Raw genomic sequence first — 18239 nt, 5'->3', positions numbered from 1 at the left:
GTTGTGAAATTTGAGTCTCAAATATATTACCGTTTGATGTCAGTGACTTGACACCTACAGTAAAAGTGAATAAGTTATATACACAGCAATAATAAAACGCTCGCAATAGGCCCAAACGGCTAAAGTAATAAAAGGCCGAATACAGAAGAAGCCCATTAGATCAAATTGAGGCCCAAATTGATTTTATAGCTAATCACATTTTTTAACATCTGATCACATGTTTTAGGTTTTTGAATCATTTTTTCTTCTTTTGGACAAATATTTTTTAATTATTATGTTCTTTGTATATTACAATATTTTAATCAGTAAAATAAAAAAATTGAGTGGGAAAATGAAAAAATGAGATCGAGAAACAAAAGGAAATTGCGAAAAATGAAAAATTAATGGCAGACGACGGAGTTAGGACAAAGAGAACGCCTTCCTAGGGTTTGGTTCACGCTCCGCCGTAAAGATTTGTTCTCCGCCGCCGCGTCTTCCCGTCGGTTAAGTAAAAAAAGGTTCTTGCTTTGACCAATCTTGTATCAGTATCTATCCAATTCGTGTAAACACCATTCAGGGTTTCAGCTTCGTCCTTCCTTTTTTATCTTCTAGGGTTGGGATGAGTAGTCCATTCAGTGAAGAGATACTGATTGATAAGCTCGCTAAGCTCAACAGCACTCAGCAATCTATCCAAAGTATCCTTTTTTTTTTTTGAAAATTCTAATTCATTGCCCTAAAATTTCAATTTTGTTGTTTGATTATATCTGCGTGTATTCGTATTATGCAATTCTGATTGTTTGGTTCTTTTGAACCCTTTTTTGGATAAGTAAGTCTCTTTGTTGTTTGATTTATATATCAGGGTGTGTTTTGTATTTTGCAATTCTGATTGTTTGGTCCTTGACCTTTTATTCTCTCTGGGATAAGCTCTGTCACAGTGGTGTATCGTCCATCGTAGTGAAGCTGAGTTAGTGGTTACTACATGGGAGAAACAGTTTCACAGTACAGAGATAGCTCAGAAAGTGCCTCTCTTGTATCTTGCTAACGACATTCTTCAGAACAGCAAGCGTCAGGGTAATGAGTTTGTGCAAGAGTTCTGGAAAGTTCTCCCTGGTGCTCTCAAAGATCTTGTTTCCTTGGGAGATGACCATGGAAAAAGCGTGGTCTCACGATTGGTAATAATAATGATTATAGCGGAATTGGCCTTTTTGTTCTTTTGTTGCGTTTCTACTGCTTAATTAGCTTACTGATTGATGATTTTATGCTTTTGAATGGTTTTGATACTTAATATAGCTGGCTTAATCATCAATCTTATGGGGATTTGATGTTGATATATTTACTCAGGCGATTTGATTACTTTATAAGTTTGTCCAAAAAAAAAAAAAGAAGTGACTTGTGCATTGTTTTCTAGTACTGCTAAAATGCGTGAATCTGTTAAAAATGTTTGAGTTTTTGAGAGTCTGTAGCTGATTTAACCAGGTTTTGTTCATCGATCTTTTGTTTTCATGATTACTAGGTTACGATATGGGAAGAGAGAAGAGTCTTTGGTTCTCGTTCAAAGAGTCTTAAAGATGTAATGCTCTCAGAAGAAGCTCCTCCACCGCTTGATATCTATAAAAAACGATCACGGGGATCCAAATCTGCGAAACGAGATTCAAAATCTGCTGCCAAAACGGTAACAATTTTTCTTTCCTTGTTTCTCTCTAATCCATCCTGATTTGTTCAGGGGTCCTTTTCTGAGTCTTAATTAGATTCATTAGCTATTTGCCTTTCTTGGCTACCAGAAATTATCGACTGGAGGTGTGACGGAGAAGATAGTATCTGCATTTAATTTGGTTTGCGCAGAGAACTCAAACGAAGAGACTGAGATAAACAAATGCAAGTCTACAGTTAAACGTATCAGAACGATGGAGAAAGATGTTGAAGACGCCTGTTCCACTGGTAAAAACATATTAGCAAACATTTTGACGTTTTATGTAATCACATTTATCATTCGGGATTATTAAACACATACTGGTTCTCAATGTTGGATTGTCTTCAGCAAAAGACCCAAGGAGAAAAACATTGGCAAAAGAATTGGAAGAAGAAGAAATCACTCTCAGACAATCTGTTGAGAAACTCAAATCTATTGAAGAAAACAGAACATCCCTTGTAAAACATCTTAGGGAAGCGCTACGCGAACAGGTGAAGGTCTTTCACTCTTGCAAGCTCAATAGTTTGCTTAGACATTTCGCTTTCTTACTGAGTTTTGTGTGTGTCAGGAATCTGAATTGGAGAATCTTCAATCTCAGATACAGGTAATTAATGATTTCTGTTACCTTTATGCCTAGGACTGTCATGTCTGAATTCGGATCAGATCAATCTGCTTGTGCCTGAGAACTACTTGGTATTCTTTTCTTGAATCAAAACTTTATTGTGTTATGGCTTAATTCATCAGGTAGCACAAGTGCAAACAGAAGAAGCCCAAAACATGCAGAAACGGCTCAATAATGAAACACCGGTTAACAGTAACAACGGATCATCTGGCCAATCAGCAAAAGCGACTCCTGCCTCGATAGCTGCAATGGCAGAAATGCTAACTTCATCTACAAATTCATCAATGATTATGCATTCTGTTCTGTCTTCATTTGCTGCCGAAGCTACTACACAGACTTCTGGTTTAACCAAATCGAATAGTGCAGACACAAATGCATTTGCTCCTCCAAACCCCCAGTATCACATGATCCCAAATCCAGCCGCATCGCAGCAGTTTATACCATATGGATTTGGTAACATTCCGCTAATGCCACCTGGACAACTACCACCCCCGCCTGGATCACTGCCGCCGCATATGATGAGTAATCAACAAAACGCAGCTCAGCAACAATCGCAACAAGGTCAGAGTTTTCAACCACCGGGTATGATGTATTTTGGACCTCCACACCATTCTTAAGGTTAGTAGTAAAAAAACAAACAAAAAATCTTTGTTTTAGCTGTAGGTTAGTTTCTGACTTAGTCTCTTTGTTTTTTTATTTTGATGATGCAAATGTAGAGAGTAGATCTTTGTACCGTAAGCTGTTGAGTCGAATTTTACATCTTTGTAACATAATTAGACTTCAGTTGTTTATTGTCTGCGTTAAATTTATATTTTGTATGCATTTAGTTTCAAATGGATTCATAACCTTGAGAATTTTTATACAAAAATATTTACATCAGTCATGTTCTTTTCAATTTTTTTTCCAAGTCAAAAGTTACAAAAAATTTCAATCATAAACATTTTTTTCAATGTCTATACAAACAACAAATTGGAAATGCCACACTTAGAAGCCAGATGAGTTCTGAGTAACCATTCTGTTGCTACCACCAACTCGGAACCTAGACCGAATCGAACCATTTGAGTCGATAACTCGGTTCCAATCAACTGATCCTTCGCCGTCGTCTTCCTCATCTTCCGGCACTCTCTCTCTCATCAGCTGAAGAATCTTCTTCGCTTTCTCTCTAGCTCTCTCTGTTCCTCTCTCTTCCACTACCTTCAACACATCAACAGCTCTTGCCTCCTTCGCTAGTCCCTTGAACCGAAGACTCTCATGGCTTAAAGCAAACAATGCAGCCACACAATTCTCACGTGCCGAAGAAGAAGAACGACCCGCCCCCGCCCCCGTAGCCTCCTCTGCCTTCTCCTCCCGTAGCATCCCCACAAGAATAGCAACCGCATTCGCATCAAGCATCGCTGATCGTCCTTCGCTACAACAAGCTAAATTACAAATCACCAACAACGCTCTGCTCGCTGATTCACCAGACCTAACCATCGAGAAAAGCGCTGGAACAGCTCCAAGCCTAACGAGCTTCAACCTATTCGTCTGGTTCAAGGACAAATGGTAAAGCGCAAGAGCCGAATCATGCTTCGTTCTATCACTATCAGCAGCTCGTAACGCATGAAGCAATGGCTGAAGCGCTCCTAAAACCCCAATAGGCATTTTATTATCATCTTCAAGAGAGAGACTAAAGATTGTTCCAGCTGCATGTTCTTGAGCTTCTCTGGATCCTGATTTGAGAACATCAATCAAAATGGGAACAAAACCTAACCGAACAATGGTCAGTTTGTTCTTCTTGTCCAAAGATAGATTCACAAGCGAAGCTAACGAGTTCGTCTGCACTAGAGAGTATCTCGAAACAATCATAGTCTTCAGTAACGAAAGAATCCGAGGAGAACAGAGTGAAACCCTAGCTTCATCTTGAGTACGAGTCATCTTCCTCATCATAATCAAACCTTGTTCTTGATCAAATATATCACTACTCTTAAGCTTGTCGTAAATCACCTCGTCCTCTTCTGGATTGTGTGTTAGGGTTTCGATTTCGGCGGAGGAAGAAGAAGATGATGGAGACGGAGAGAAGCAAGCGGGTCGTGTCGTTAAAGGAAGAGGAGTGTGTGGGCTCTGCTGAGCGACGATTACAGATTCATCAGAAGAGCTTGTGGAATTGAAGTCTCTCCTTCCCATGAGTTCGGAATCAGCGTGGTGAGTTGTTATCATCGGAGCTCTGTGAGCTACAGCTCTGAGAAGCTCTTGCTCGGAGACACGAATCTCAACTTCCCGTGGAGGCATCTGTTGCCGTAGGTTTCTTTCGACGGTTGAGTAATCAGGTGGCTGTGGACGTGAGAGGCCAACGGTGTCGCACCAAGTATCGATTGTTGATTTCATGTTTAGATTAGAGATGATGTTGGAGAAATCGGGTTGAGAGTTAGAGTCGTCGTCGTTGCCGTTGAGTTTGGGGATAAAGTTTAGGTCGCGACAGACTTGAACACAGAGACGTTCAAAGGTTTGACCGGATGAGACAACAACTGGGTCAGACATTATTGATTTTGAAATCGGACAGAGGAATTCGACAGGAGGTTGTTGTTGTTGAGGTTCTTGTCGGGAAGATGATGATGACGATTTGTGGCTGAAAGGGTTCCATCTGAGCCGTCCGCTTTTACCCATCTGCAAAAATCAACGGTTAGAAATCGGTGTTAGTGAGTAGTGTTTTTTTTCCGAAAAGGGTTTTGTAGAGAAATTTAGGGATTTCAATTCATCATCCTTCTTCTTCTTGCCTTGGAGATTTTTCTGAGACGAAGAAGAGAGGAGAGAAGAGGAGGGTCGTCTTCTTCCTCCTGAACTGAAGGACTTTGTGGCCTACTGACTTTTTTTTTTCTTTACTTTTGTGTTTTTTTTTTTTTGTTTTGAAGTGATGATGATTAAAATTATAACTTGGACGTTATGAATATTTTTTTACGAAAATGTTGACCGTACATTATACATAATACGTGGACCCAAGTGAATTTCATTGTTCATACATTCTGAAAAAGCTTTCTTGCTTTCTTTTTCAGGCTAATTTGTTCACATACCTACTACAAAACATTTGTTTGGAATGTAATTTCTGTTTTTGGAATAATATCCCAATTTTTAAAAAGAGGTGAGAGAATAAAATGATTTGATTTTTCACTAAACTTGCCATTCTTGCCATTCTTAGCTTAAGGAAAGAAAAAGAGTTTCTTAATTTAGCAGGTAAGCTTTTTTACATTGTACTTCTGACTGATTGATGACGCATTGTTGCCTTGTTGGATTGCATAAAACATAATCTGATATTTTCCGTATAAATGTTTGTACCAAAGTATAAGGGTCTAGACGATCTTGGCTTCAGTGCTTTACGATATAAACATGGTTAGGCAACATATTCACTTGTTGGATACATTTCAAACAGTTTCTTTTATAACCAAGGACACTACTCTCTCTCTACTCAGGTTTGACACCCTTCTTCATAAAGCTCTTAGTCAACAGGAAATCTTTGATGAAGATCGGCATATGGTGCATGATCGCCATGACGGTCGACAACCTTCCTGTAGAGAACCAAGCCGGCGGATTATTCTTGAGCACAACGGAAACAGTCTGTTTCGCAAATGTCTCTGTAGGTATTGGCTTTATGTTTTGCGACAGAAACACTCTCTCACGGATAGCTTCCTCAAACGGTTTGTAGAGTTTCAATTCAGGTAAAATATTGAAACTCGATAACCCTGAGTTAGCTATGTTTGATTGAATACCTCCTGGAACAATGTTGATCACATCAATCCCAAATGGCTTAAGCTCCAACCTTAATGTATCTGTAAGAGCATGAAGAGCAGCTTTTGATGCAGTATAAACACCAGCCCATGGTCCTGGTGCCATTATGCTTATACTTCCTATGTTCACAATCTTTCCCTTTTTCTTAAACGCCATGTGAGGTACTACAGCTTGAGTCATCCTCATAGAACCTGCAAAATTTCATTAACTCATCACTGAGTTGAGTCAGGAATTTTAACAAACACCTGGTGAGCACAAATGAAGAAATGTTTAAAATTCACCGAAGACATTGGTGTTGAAGGTGTTAGCCATGGCTGAGATTGGCATCTCAGCGAGAGGTCCGATACACTGAACTCCGGCGTTGTTAACCAATACATCGATCTGACCAAATTCGTCGATAACTTTAGAGACAACTTTACTCACGCTCTGCTCCGATTGAACATCGAGCTCCTCCACGAAAAACTTGGGATCTTTCACCAAATCGATCATCGTGCTCTGCGATCGACTCGTCGCCACCACTCTACAATTCTTAGCCGAGAACTCACGCGCTAGCGCGTGGCCGATTCCTCCTTGAGAACATCCCGTGATGAGCACCACTGGTGTATCATCGCCGCTGCTTCCCATTCTCTCCCAAGGTTTGGATAATGGAGCAACTACGAAACTATGATACTTAAATTACGAGAAATCGAGAAATTTAAGGGTCGAATTGCAAAAATCACGCCAGGAGTTTCTCAACACAGTAAAAGTATGAATGATAGTTTCAAAATTTTAAAATTCTTCCCCAGAAGTTTGTCCACGTATGCAATTAAGTCCCTGAGATTTGTTTTTTAACAATTTTACTCTCAGTGAATCGCCCGAGAAGAGAAAAACATTTTGATTAATTCACATAGTCATACTTAAAGTTATTTACATAAAACTTCACAAGGCAAATAGATTAAGATTAAGAAAACGTAATTAGCTATAAACAAAACTTGAGAATCAAGCAGAGAAGAAGCCATGAGAGATGGCGAGAGCGAAGTCATGAGATTTAGCTTCAAAGTTGTTCTTCAAACTCTCAATCTTCATCTTGTTGATAGCTACAGTCATCTTCGCCGGAATTATTTTCTTCCAATCGAATTCCACCGGCGTTGCTGAGTTAGAACCCGTCGTAGGCCTCATCCTCCTCTCGTACTCCTCCGCAACCAAAATCGCTATATCCGCCATTAAATCGGTTTATCTCCGGTTATCTGATCACTTTAATGTTCGGTTATCTCTGGTTTTATAAATATCAGAACAAAGGGTTTATTTATAGTGCATTTGACGGGGGAGGTAATGGATAAGGTTGGGTCAATAGTTTCTCTCTAATGATAATATCTTTTTTATTAATTTAAAATTTTGGTTAATGGTTTTTTAAATAATGGGGCCGAATCTGTTGGTACAGGTAGTTTTCGTGAGAAGGTGGGCTTGGTCGGTTTTAGTTTATTAATAAAATATTGTTTTTTGTGTGGAAGCTTCTGTTGAGTGGTCTCCAAGTCCAAGGTCCGTGTCATCTACGTATTGATCTGATCACTAATTATGTTTAATTTAAAATATAAAATACAAAGGTCAATAAATCAGTCAAGCTGTTTGAAGTTTGTGATCCAAAGTCCAAACTTAAAGTTCCTTCAAGCCCAATAGCAAGATTAGGCCTAATAATACTTGCTTGTATTATTATGGGCCTGTTTTCACGAATATGTAACTTACAAAGATTTGCTGATTTGGTGCTGTTATTATTTTGTAATGTTGGGGTTTAAACAGAGAAGTTGTTTAATTATGATACTTCTTTTAAGAGAAATCGAGAATTATAAGGGTAGAATTTGCAAAAAATCAGAAGTTTATCAACACAGTAAAAGGTGATGATGAATAGTCCTTGAGATTTGTTTTTTTTTTTTTTACTTTTTACTCGCAGTGATTCGCCGGATAATACAGAGTCATTATCATAGTAAATAAACTGAAAGGTTACATGTTTTGATACATAGTCAATATTTTGCATAAGACTTTTCACAAAGCATAGATTAAGATTAAGAAGACGGAATTAGCTTTGAACAAAACTTGAGAGGATTAAGCAGAGAAGACGCCATCTCTGGCTGCTTGAGAAAACTCAGATTTAGCTTCGAAAATCTTCTTCAACCTCTCAAACTTCATCTTGTCAATTGCTGCAGTAATCTTCCCCGGAATTTGTTTCATCTTGTCAATTGCTGCCGGCGATGATTTCGAAGTTGGTATGTCCGCCATTGAATCGGTTCCCTCCGGTTATCTGATCACTTTTTGTTGTTTGGTTATCTTTGGTTTTGTTACAGTTCAGAAGTACATATATGATATTCAACTTGTAATAAGGGTTTTATTTTATAGTTGCATTTGTGTGGAAGCTTTGTGGAGTGGTCTCCAAGGTCCGTGGCATCTACGTATATAAGGATCTGGAAGCTGTTCACTTTTTAGTTTTTACTATTATGGGGGGTTTCAAATAAAAGTTTCCTAGTATATTTTTGAATTGTTGACCACATAATCTATTACAATTATCTGATTACTCCCTCTATATCATAAAAGTTGATGTTTTATGATTTTTTTTTCTTGTATCACAAAGGATGATTTCTTTAGTGTATTTAATGCATTTTTATTCTTAAAATCAATAACTAATTAATATTTTTACTTTTTATAATAAATAATTAAATATAACATGCATTTGAATGACAAGTGTAAGAAAAGTATGAGTAAATGAGTATTAAAAGGAATATAAAACAAAAGTAAATAATAATAATAATAATACAACATTTATTATTTTTCTTAATCTTGGTGAAATCCTAAAAAAAATCATCTATTATGATACAGAGGAAATATTTTATACTCATTCATAGTATCCTCACTTAATTTGGGGATTTGAGATTTTAAACTATAAACTGCAGTTAATTAAACTCAAAATACTTCTAGAAGTTAATTAAACTTAAAGGCCAAACCTAAGTTGCTCGAAGCCCAATATCAAGATTTAAGCCCAATATTACTTAATTCATTTTATTGTTTAGAGTATTATATTATGGGCCTGTTTGTAATAAGGAAGAGCATACATTCTTTGAAAATGGATATGTAAATAAATATATATGAACATAACAATTTATCATCTTCGAAGACGTTAAGGTTAAAAAGCTAACTTTCATGATGATATTTGATTACTTGACGAGTTATATCACTAAACTATATAGGGTCTTGGCGATTTATACACATATCATTATATCAAATTTTGAAATTCCTGGAATATTACAGTATTTAATCAATGAACATGATCTTTTCCCCAAAAAACAAAATTCGATGAACATGATCAATATACGAAGATATGTTTTTTTGTTCGACATAGTAGTAGTGTGACAATGTGTCGTATTTATGATACAACAAAAATAAAAATAATTCCAATGTAAAATACGAAAAAAGAAGAAAAGGTAAAGATAAAATTAAAAGGAAACAAAACGTAGAGAAGAAAACGAAGCAATCTTAAAACGTGATAGTTTCCAATTCCTTTGGTGTACTTTCACTTCTTTCTCTTTTTTTTTTGTTCCTGCGAAACTTCTCTTTGTTGTTTTTGACTATTAGTATGAAAATAAAGAAAATATTTGACAGCAGAAACAAAAAAATTGAAATTAGTATTCTGAAAAGTAGAACTGTACTATATCCCATTCTCTTTTCCAACCCACCTTTCCTAGTCAATTTTTTCTCCAATTTTCTCGAATTCTTAGCGTCTTTAGAAAAGGAGAAAACGATCTTTCAGAATTATCCGAACATATACTTTTGTATTATGATCGTGTTCGTGTACGTATCACGTATGAGTATTATTATCTGAATACTAGTAAATATATATGTTTCAAATACGATATTTCTAAAAAAGGATCCAAAATACATTGTCGATTTTTTCTTTCCCTTGGACAGGTCATACGCTGAGGCGATTAAGGAGTCTCATATTTGTTTTGTCGACAATTAGGAGTCGAATCTCTATTGGACAACAAGTACAGTAGCTCATGTTATTTAAAACAATAAGTATTATCTAAAAATATTCACTGTTAAATCCAACTTATTAAAGCACGACACCTTTACACCTAAGTGGATATGTGGGATCTACTTCTTCTACCCTATAGAAGTCTTTCCGAGCCCCGTAGGGGCATGGATCCCTTGACTTAATTTATTGTTAATCCCTTTTTAATATACTAATTTGTTGGGTAATCTTTCTTTTCTTTATCGAGAATCTCTTCTCGAATAATTCTTAAAGCACTCGAATTCTTTAACAAAGAATCAGATCTAGAAAAATGTGTTAATACGATTTGGTGTTTGTTTGCCAATACAAGGCAATGAAATATCGCAATGTTTATATTTACGTAATAGATTAATAATGTTTAAGAAAAAGTACTTAAAGAATATAAAAATGGCTAATCAAGATACATGGTCGTATGACGCAAACAATGATCCAAAACGTCTTCTCAATCACCAATCACATCTATGCATATATAATGAATGAATCAGATATGGTCTAATGATGGGGGCCAAAGGTTGCTTTACTTCTACGTTCTAATAACGTCCCTAACCAATTTTTTAAGAAAATTTGGTATGATTTCACATATAATATTTCGTTAATTATCCCATTAATAAAGTTTGCATCTCCTTTTAATCGCATCGCATGCACGTGCCATTGCATGGATCCAATTTTATCAACATGTACTCTCACAAAATCGTAAATTTCTGATTTAAACTCGACAGTCACTTCTGACAAAAGAAAATAAAAAAGCTCTAGTCTATCTATGTAAGTATAATTGTTAAATATCAATACAAAAAATGTATCGACCAAAATATATTACGCCAATATTACACCGTGAGCTATTTGTATTTTGAAGAAGGAAAAAAAAAAGCTAGTTTCATTCCACGATTGTTTAGTTACGTTACTCTAAATTTCCTTTTTTTTTTGGTTAGAATAATATAATATTGGTACACGTATGAAATATATATTGTTACAATGATATGAAATCATCGTTTATGCCAATAATATGAATAGAAAAGAGTGAAAATCCGAACACGAGGTAACCACTCGTGGTGGCAAACCACTTTATAGGATAGCACTAGAGAATAATTCTACAAATAGGCAAAAGCTAAGTGTTTATGCGTGACGTCTCTTTTTCTATTTTATCGAATTATAATGCCTATATGGTTTTGCATAAATCCAATTCGAATTAATATTGATATATTTTAATAAGTGGATAGAGTGTGAAATGGAATTTCACCAATATCAATCATTCACAATGGATCATACGTCTAAAAAAGCCACCATCACTTGAGTTGTGTAACTTTATAGACACATCATTTGCACTCGTAGTTCCACAAAAAAAAAAAAAATCGGGTTATTAAAAATGTTATTTACTTATTAAACTTATCTTGTTGTAGTTAGTTTCCTCCTACTAGACAATCCAATATTAGATCATGCATCTCTTTATTTGTTTTTAAATCATCTTTATTGTACCTAATATGTGGAGCTTATCTTCTCTCTTTCTCTATATGCATGTCCATGAAACATCTTACGTCATGTTATTGATCGTAACCCTTACTGCCATATACATTATTTCGATAAATTAATTCCGTTTACATAGAGACGGCAAGCATCTACAAGAAAATAAGTGAAACAAAGCTACACAAAAAGTAGATGCCTGTAACAGTTCGTCATCTCATTTGATTAGTTCTAATTCTAAGCTAAATCCAATTTATGAATACTGATGGGGTTGTTATGGCCTAAATCGATGTGTAGGAATCAACGAAGACATGTACAACTTTTCATTATGTCCACAACCATATAATTATTAATTAATGATAAAATTCATAATCAAAGATGCACAATGTCTCCTATGGAGCTTGAAGAGCCAATCTGTTTTAATAAAACCACTTAAAAGGCTGCAATATAAATATGAATTAGGTGATTCCTTCACCTAAATAAACTCTACTAATCTTAGCCTGTTTAAACTCCCAAAGGCTAATAATCGTTTAATTAAAAAATATGCTCGTATCCTACAGTTATGGTCTTTATTAATATTAACAAGAAGAATAAATGGATGGTTTTTTTTTGCATTTTCCACTAATTTGTCACAAACCCGGTTCGCTAGCTAATGAACAAATTGACCAATATCGTCTTGAATTTTACATTAAAATAAACGTTGCTTGTTTGAACTGTTCATTACTTCATTTGGGTCGGTCTTGCTTAACTAATATTAATATCATCAGCATGTAATAAACTATATAGCTAGTTGTTAATAAACAAATGTTATAAAATTTTTGTTTCTTAAAAATAATTTCCAAAAGAGTCTGAACATATTAAATGAGACAGCTATGATATTTGGATAAACATTAGTTTTTATTTAGTTTATAAATAGCTTGTTGGGGATAAAAAGGTTTTGATTACAGGATTAACTAGATTAATTAGAAGTAGCCGTTAATACGTCATTAGAATCGAAGCAGACTCTCTGGGGGTTCCTCTATACTCCTATTTGCGTTGCCCACGAGTAGACAAACACGCGCTCATCTCTTCTTTTTGTTTGGGTGTTTGTTTAACACGCACTAGAATTGAGCGCGTGTATTTTTGCTTACCGTCAAACGAATTTTAAGTTATCGCCGACGAATGCGTAGGTTAGAGAGAAGCATACATGCGCAAGATAAGCAACATAGAAAGAAATAAAAACAAAGAAGAGGAATACATTATAAAAAGTGAGAATTTTAGAAGAGAATAAAAAAATGGATCTACCTGGTGCGCAGCACATCAGCGTGCGAGGTAGTGGAGACATGACAATTTGTGTTTAGAAAATATATATATATATATAATCAAATTATTTTATCTTCAGAAAATATTAAGATTCGATTGGTATCAGTGTATCATACATATTAATTCACTGCTAATCAGAGTTTTCTTACAAAAGTTATTTGGGACCATCAAACAAAAGTTTTAATGTGAAAAAAACCGTATTATCTTTTCACAAACAGATAAGTTCGGTGTGTTTCTTTTATAAAATTGAAAGTGGCTGAGAAAATTAGTAAAGAAAAATGTAATAATTTAGTTTTGACTAAAACTGTAGCTGAGGAGTTATGCTTGAGGACAAAACTCACCGAGAAAGAAAGAAAAAAAAAATAGAGATAATATTTAAAATATAAAAATAAGAGCGTCAAAGGTCTTCTCATTTAAGTTGTCGTGATTCTTCATCTTTCTTCTTCTTCTTCTACTTGAAGATGATGAGACCTGAGTTTCTTACGAGACAGAAGGAAGAAGAGTTTTTAAAGTCCCTTCTTCTGTTTACGGTCGGGTTCCTACTCCAGTTCCAGTCTTCTTGGCTTTACGTCCGATCTTGTCGCTGAAAGAACCTTCTTTCTTTCTTTCTTTCTTCTTTTTCTTTCTTTCATGGTTTTTGCGACAAAAGTTTGCCTTTCTTTACAAAACTTTCTGCCTTGACGCCAGATAACATCACAAGGTTCGCCCCTTTCAGATCTCTCTTCTTATCCGTATTCATGGTTCTTGTGAAAGTGAGAGACATATGAGAAGTCAGATTTCTTGGCGTCGTTTATATGAATCAAAATCTCTTACTTTGACTTTTTACTCTGTTGTATTCTAATCTTGTTATATAGTATCACTTAAAAAGATTAGTTCATCGATGTGTATTATTAACTTGGTGTTCTTGGTTGCTTAATATTGAAGCTTGAAGGAACTGATTCGAATATTTCCCTAAAAATTGTAATTTTCAATCTTTCTTTTATCTTGAGTTCTAGATATGTGTGTGGTTTGACTTCATGATTGGTTTTTTGCTTCTTTTTTTCTTGATGTTATCTCTTACTATTTTGATTTCACCTTTCGTCAATCGTCACTAGTTGCGTACAAGAATTTAATAAAGCAATGAATGGAATTTTTCCTGTTTTTTTGGGGAGTCGTTTAACTGTTAAACTATATGTTTAGTTGGTCCACACATAGTGCTGTTATATATAAAGTGACATTCCAATAAGTGGAAACTTGACTTCTGAACTTTTTCTTTCTTTCTTTGTCTGCTTAGCAAAAGTTTTATCCATATTCTCTGTTTGACACCTTCCAAACACTATTGGATAGATTTGTAGGCGGATGATGAAGAGTTAGTTTTGATGATGTAAAAGTTAAAATCCTTTATGTTCTGTTAGCTGTCATTTCAACATATGTTTCACTTGTAATCTTTTGGTGTTCCCCTAGGTCTTAGGGAATCTCTTCATGCCCTCCTCTCAGATATTTCTTTCTTTGTATAAAGTCTTTGGAGGTGATTTTGTTATTCCTCATGTTTTCTTAGAAGAATTTGGTGAAGAAACGTTACAAGTTCTACTATTTGCTTTACTTGTTTGACTTTGTGTGTGATCTAACTTTTGATTGAAACCTAATATGCTTATCCTTTACGATTTTGTTCTTCATTTTCTTGGTTTAGATGCTTTCACACATTGTTTTTAAAAACTTTAATATTTTTCTTAATCTCCAGTTGAGGAAAACATGAATTCGACATCGACACATTTTGTGCCACCGAGAAGAGTTGGTATATACGAACCTGTCCATCAATTCGGTATGTGGGGGGAGAGTTTCAAGAGCAATATTGGCAATGGGAATATGAACACACCAAGCCACATTATAATACCGGCCAATAATCAGAAACTAGACAACAATTTGGTACTTCTTTTTACTTCATTCAATCTCTTTATGGTAAATTTTCTTGGTTTGTTATTAGAATTCTAAAAAATATTTCGTCTCTTGAAATCATATCTTCTAGTCAGAGGAAACTTCCCATGGAACAGCAGGAACTCCTCACATGTTCGATCAAGAAGCTTCCACGTCTAGAAACCCCGATAAGGTTAACTATTCACAAACGCTTCTCTTAATCACAATTTTTCTTCGGATTGTATAGACTGAATCTTTATATCGTTACAGATACAAAGACGGCTTGCACAAAACCGCGAGGCTGCTAGGAAAAGTCGCTTGCGCAAGAAGGTATGACATTACTATCTTCCCTTTAGTGATTTGTTTCTGTTTGTTTTATTCAGCTGAGAGATTTAAATGTTCTTTTTGGCAGGCTTATGTTCAACAGCTTGAAACAAGCCGGTTGAAGCTAATTCAGTTAGAGCAAGAACTCGACCGTGCTAGACAACAAGGATTCTACGTGGGGAACGGAATAGAGACTAACTCTCTCGGTTTCTCGGAAACCATGAATCCAGGTTTAGTATCAAGAACAATGAGTTTTCCTTTTCTTGATCGAGAATCAAGATTTTGATTGGTGAAACATATATATGATTTGTTGCAGGGATTGCTGCATTTGAAATGGAGTATGGACATTGGGTTGAAGAACAGAACAGACAGATATGTGAACTAAGAACGGTTTTGCATGGACACATTAACGATGTGGAGCTTTGTTTGCTAGTTGAAACCGCTATGAAACATTACTTCGAGCTTTTCAAAATGAAATCAACCGCTGCAAAAGCGGATGTCTTCTTCGTTATGTCAGGGATGTGGAAGACTTCAGCAGAACGGTTTTTCTTGTGGATTGGCGGATTTCGACCGTCGGATCTTCTCAAGGTAAACAAAGAACAATCTCACTCACGTAGTGTTGTTATTGTATCCGAGGATGACAATGTTTGGATGTTTTTATTTGGTTGTTATAGGTTCTTTTGCCACATTTTGATATCTTGACGGATCAACAAATACTAGATGTATGCAATCTAAGACAATCTTGTCAGCAAGCTGAAGACGCGTTGAGTCAAGGTATGGAGAAGCTGCAACACACACTTGCGGATTGTGTTGCAGGGGGACAACTCGGTGGAGGAAGTTACATTCCTCAAGTGAATTCTGCTATAGATAGATTAGAAGCTTTGGTCAGTTTTGTTAATCAGGTAAATGATCTAATCTGATCTCTTTTTTTAATATTATTAACCAATCAAACACATTTTAAGACACTAGTTAGTATTAGTTTCTTGATTTTGATTTGTTTGTTTGTTTATTAGGCTGATCACTTGAGACACGAAACATTGCAACAAATGTATCGGATCTTGACCACACGACAAGCAGCTCGAGGATTATTAGCTCTTGGTGAGTATTTTCAACGGCTTAGAGCCTTGAGCTCAAGTTGGGCAACTCGACATCGTGAACCAACGTAGATATGAGTTTTTTTTTTGAACCAAGAGAATCAAGAAAAATGAAAGAAAGACCTCAAGAATGAAGAAGATGAGTGCATCTGAAAACACACAAAACAGAGGATTGATTACTCTGAATAAATTAGGGGGGTTGCTGCTGATAATTATTTTTACTCTGCGGCCGAATCAGAAAAATTTGAAAAACAAAAAAAACAATGTATTGATATAAGTTGTAAATATCAGGAAAAGATGGGGTGCAAAAATTTGTACTTTGTAGCTTTTTTTAAAAGAGAGAATGTTTGTTTGATTGTAAACATTTCAGATTATCAAATATTTGATTCCAAATCCCCCCTATAATTTAGTGAATTACATAAGTGTGTGTGTTATGAGCTATTTGCAATTTAGAAACTTTAGGCTCCAAATTGAAATTTGAGATACTATTTGGAACGTTTTGTAATTAAAGGTAAATAGAGGGGCAAATAGAAAGATATAAGAAAAGCCTTATCCTTCTTCTCTTCATTATCCTCAAAATCGCTACAGAGTGAACTCATCTTCAACTTCTTCCGCCATAGCCACAATGCTTAGTCTCTCAATTGCAACGCCGGGGACGGCGGCGATTTTCCGTAGAGGAACTGCTTCGTCGACTTCAACTTCATCTTCGTTCCATGGAGTAAAGATCCAGCAGCAGGTTTCTGCTCGCGTGCCCGCGGCGGCGGCGGTGGTTTCGTCGTCTCGTAAACCGGGGGTGGTGATGATGTCGAAAAGAGAGGCGGAATTGAAAGAGATAAGATCGAAGACTACGGAGCAGTTACAAGAGGAGGTTGTTGACCTTAAAGGTGAGCTTTTTATGCTTCGTCTTCAGAAATCGGCGAGGAATGAGTTCAAATCTAGCGACTTTCGTAAAATGAAGAAACAAGTAAGCTTTTTTCTTTCTTCTGTTGGTTCGTTTCGTTTGTTAAAAAGTTCACTCTTTTATGAATAATGAGAGTCGAAATTGCTTGAAATTCACATTGAATTTGTTCGATTTTTGTATATATGGAATCGATTCTGCAGAGTCTTTGAAAGATTCAGTACGTTTGGGATTTGTGGTTTGTTGATGAAACATTCGAATTATCACTATGGAAACTGTGAATTTGTGTGTGTTCTGCAGATTTTTGTGAACTTGAAACTGTAACAATGGGTAACATTGCTAAGTTGTCAGGACAATATATTTTGTGATATGTAATACTGTGTTTATAGATTAGAGCCGAGAGATTTCATGTTCTTATGTAGAGAGTATTGTATAGTATAGAGTTTCTCCTATGTTCTTTAGACATGAATCTTGAGCTTGTTGCAGTGTCTTGTTTCTTAGACATGAATCTTGAGCTTGTTTCAGTGTCTTGTTAATGGACCAAATTAAGCTTTAGATGAAAATTACTTGGTTTGGGTTACTGATTACCGGGATTTCAATGAGACAAATGAATCCTGAAGCTTTGAGCTATGTTTTTGTTCAGTCATTTAAGTGGCTAACTAAATGCAGTAATGGCTTTACCTTTGTCTCTTTTTTTTTTGGTGGTGGTTCTAAAGATATGTTATGTTTGGTTGTGGGTAATAATATTCAGGTAGCGAGGATGTTGACAGTAAAAAGAGAGAGGGAGATCAAAGAAGGGATAAAGAAAAGGTTGTCGAGGAAACTTGACCGACAATGGAAGAAAAGCATTGTACCAAGACCACCTCCTTCTCTGAAGAAGCTTCAAGAGGAAGAAGCTGCAGAAGAAGCAGCTGAAGCTGCCAAATCTGCTTGATAAACCACACCACCATCTATTCTCTCTCTCTCTCTCTCTCTCTCTTGTATTTTAACCTCGAGATTGTTTGTTTACTCCCTGTTGCTGAACCATCTTGTTCTTTTTTTTGTTTGGTGTAAACATGAATGAAGTAGTTTACATGAATTTTCAGTAAGTTAAATTATCTTTTTGCGATCAATGTTTCATCAAGAGAAAGTTTAAATCCTTTTGGAATCACTATGTTGAACAAAATAAAAATATAAAATACATT

The 18239-nt window shown here is 35.8% G+C and overlaps 5 protein-coding genes and 1 pseudogene across 8 annotated transcripts; 3 read left to right on the top strand and 3 right to left on the bottom strand.

Annotated features, from left to right (window-relative positions):
* Nucleotides 1-215: 215 nt before the first annotated feature.
* LOC104742792 (uncharacterized) lies at nt 216-3170 on the top strand. Its single transcript, XM_010463846.3, has 8 exons — nt 216-497; nt 592-674; nt 904-1151; nt 1493-1651; nt 1761-1917; nt 2018-2160; nt 2238-2273; nt 2414-3170. The coding sequence occupies exons 2-8, from the start codon at nt 599-601 to the stop codon at nt 2906-2908; spliced, it is 1314 nt and encodes a 437-aa protein (XP_010462148.1). The 5' UTR covers nt 216-497; nt 592-598; the 3' UTR covers nt 2909-3170.
* Nucleotides 3114-5190, bottom strand: LOC104742803 (U-box domain-containing protein 38 pseudogene; annotated as a pseudogene). The gene is made up of 2 exons (XR_015571980.1): nt 5045-5190; nt 3114-4934 (listed from the first exon to the last, which is right to left on the bottom strand). The product of XR_015571980.1 is annotated as a U-box domain-containing protein 38 pseudogene (transcript).
* A 366-nt stretch (nt 5191-5556) lies between these two features.
* LOC104742783 (short-chain dehydrogenase RED1) lies at nt 5557-6896 on the bottom strand. Its single transcript, XM_010463835.3, has 2 exons — nt 6332-6896; nt 5557-6241 (listed from the first exon to the last, which is right to left on the bottom strand). Exons 1-2 carry the CDS (start codon nt 6672-6674, stop codon nt 5727-5729), a joined length of 858 nt encoding a protein of 285 aa, XP_010462137.1. The 5' UTR covers nt 6675-6896; the 3' UTR covers nt 5557-5726.
* A 13-nt stretch (nt 6897-6909) lies between these two features.
* Nucleotides 6910-7353, bottom strand: LOC109129815 (uncharacterized). Its single transcript, XM_019238639.2, has one exon. The coding sequence runs from the start codon at nt 7251-7253 to the stop codon at nt 7029-7031; it is 225 nt and encodes a 74-aa protein (XP_019094184.1). The 5' UTR covers nt 7254-7353; the 3' UTR covers nt 6910-7028.
* Nucleotides 7354-13116: 5763 nt separating this feature from the next.
* Nucleotides 13117-16550, top strand: LOC104742762 (transcription factor TGA1). 3 transcript variants are annotated; one of them, XM_010463814.3, is made up of 8 exons: nt 13117-13546; nt 14567-14751; nt 14852-14932; nt 15010-15069; nt 15152-15293; nt 15380-15651; nt 15738-15965; nt 16077-16550. In XM_010463814.3, exons 2-8 carry the CDS (start codon nt 14578-14580, stop codon nt 16227-16229), a joined length of 1110 nt encoding a protein of 369 aa, XP_010462116.1. In that variant the 5' UTR covers nt 13117-13546; nt 14567-14577; the 3' UTR covers nt 16230-16550. The 3 variants fall into 3 exon arrangements, with proteins under 3 accessions (XP_010462116.1, XP_010462125.1, XP_087330437.1); XM_010463823.3 differs by lacking the exon at nt 13117-13546 and adding an exon at nt 14048-14209; XM_087474311.1 differs by lacking the exon at nt 13117-13546 and having other exon boundaries at nt 14547-14751.
* Nucleotides 16523-18167, top strand: LOC104742755 (large ribosomal subunit protein uL29c). Its single transcript, XM_010463795.2, has 2 exons — nt 16523-17121; nt 17807-18167. The coding sequence occupies exons 1-2, from the start codon at nt 16783-16785 to the stop codon at nt 17987-17989; spliced, it is 522 nt and encodes a 173-aa protein (XP_010462097.1). The 5' UTR covers nt 16523-16782; the 3' UTR covers nt 17990-18167.
* Nucleotides 18168-18239: the final 72 nt, after the last annotated feature.

This window comes from Camelina sativa, chromosome 2 (assembly GCF_030686135.1).
Source record: "Camelina sativa cultivar CO46 ecotype springtype chromosome 2, ASM3068613v1".
Taxonomy (NCBI): Eukaryota; Viridiplantae; Streptophyta; class Magnoliopsida; order Brassicales; family Brassicaceae; genus Camelina; species Camelina sativa.
The sequence above is the reverse complement of the archived record's forward strand: the minus strand, read 5'-3'. Positions and strand labels throughout refer to the sequence as shown.

Coding starts and splice junctions, on each gene's coding strand:
- LOC104742783 (XM_010463835.3), bottom strand. CDS start 6,674: ATGGGAAGCAGCGGCGATGATACACCAGTGGTGCTCATCACGGGATGT. Junction 6,242..6,331: donor CTTCAACACCAATGTCTTCG/GTGAATTTTAAA, acceptor GAAATTTTGCAG/GTTCTATGAGGATGACTCAA.
- LOC104742755 (XM_010463795.2), top strand. CDS start 16,783: ATGCTTAGTCTCTCAATTGCAACGCCGGGGACGGCGGCGATTTTCCGT. Junction 17,122..17,806: donor TTCGTAAAATGAAGAAACAA/GTAAGCTTTTTT, acceptor AATAATATTCAG/GTAGCGAGGATGTTGACAGT.
- LOC104742792 (XM_010463846.3), top strand. CDS start 599: ATGAGTAGTCCATTCAGTGAAGAGATACTGATTGATAAGCTCGCTAAG. Junction 1,652..1,760: donor CAAAATCTGCTGCCAAAACG/GTAACAATTTTT, acceptor CTTGGCTACCAG/AAATTATCGACTGGAGGTGT. Junction 2,274..2,413: donor ATCTTCAATCTCAGATACAG/GTAATTAATGAT, acceptor TTAATTCATCAG/GTAGCACAAGTGCAAACAGA.
- LOC109129815 (XM_019238639.2), bottom strand. CDS start 7,253: ATGGCGGATATAGCGATTTTGGTTGCGGAGGAGTACGAGAGGAGGATG.
- LOC104742762 (XM_010463814.3), top strand. CDS start 14,578: ATGAATTCGACATCGACACATTTTGTGCCACCGAGAAGAGTTGGTATA. Junction 14,752..14,851: donor AGAAACTAGACAACAATTTG/GTACTTCTTTTT, acceptor CATATCTTCTAG/TCAGAGGAAACTTCCCATGG. Junction 15,070..15,151: donor AAAGTCGCTTGCGCAAGAAG/GTATGACATTAC, acceptor TCTTTTTGGCAG/GCTTATGTTCAACAGCTTGA.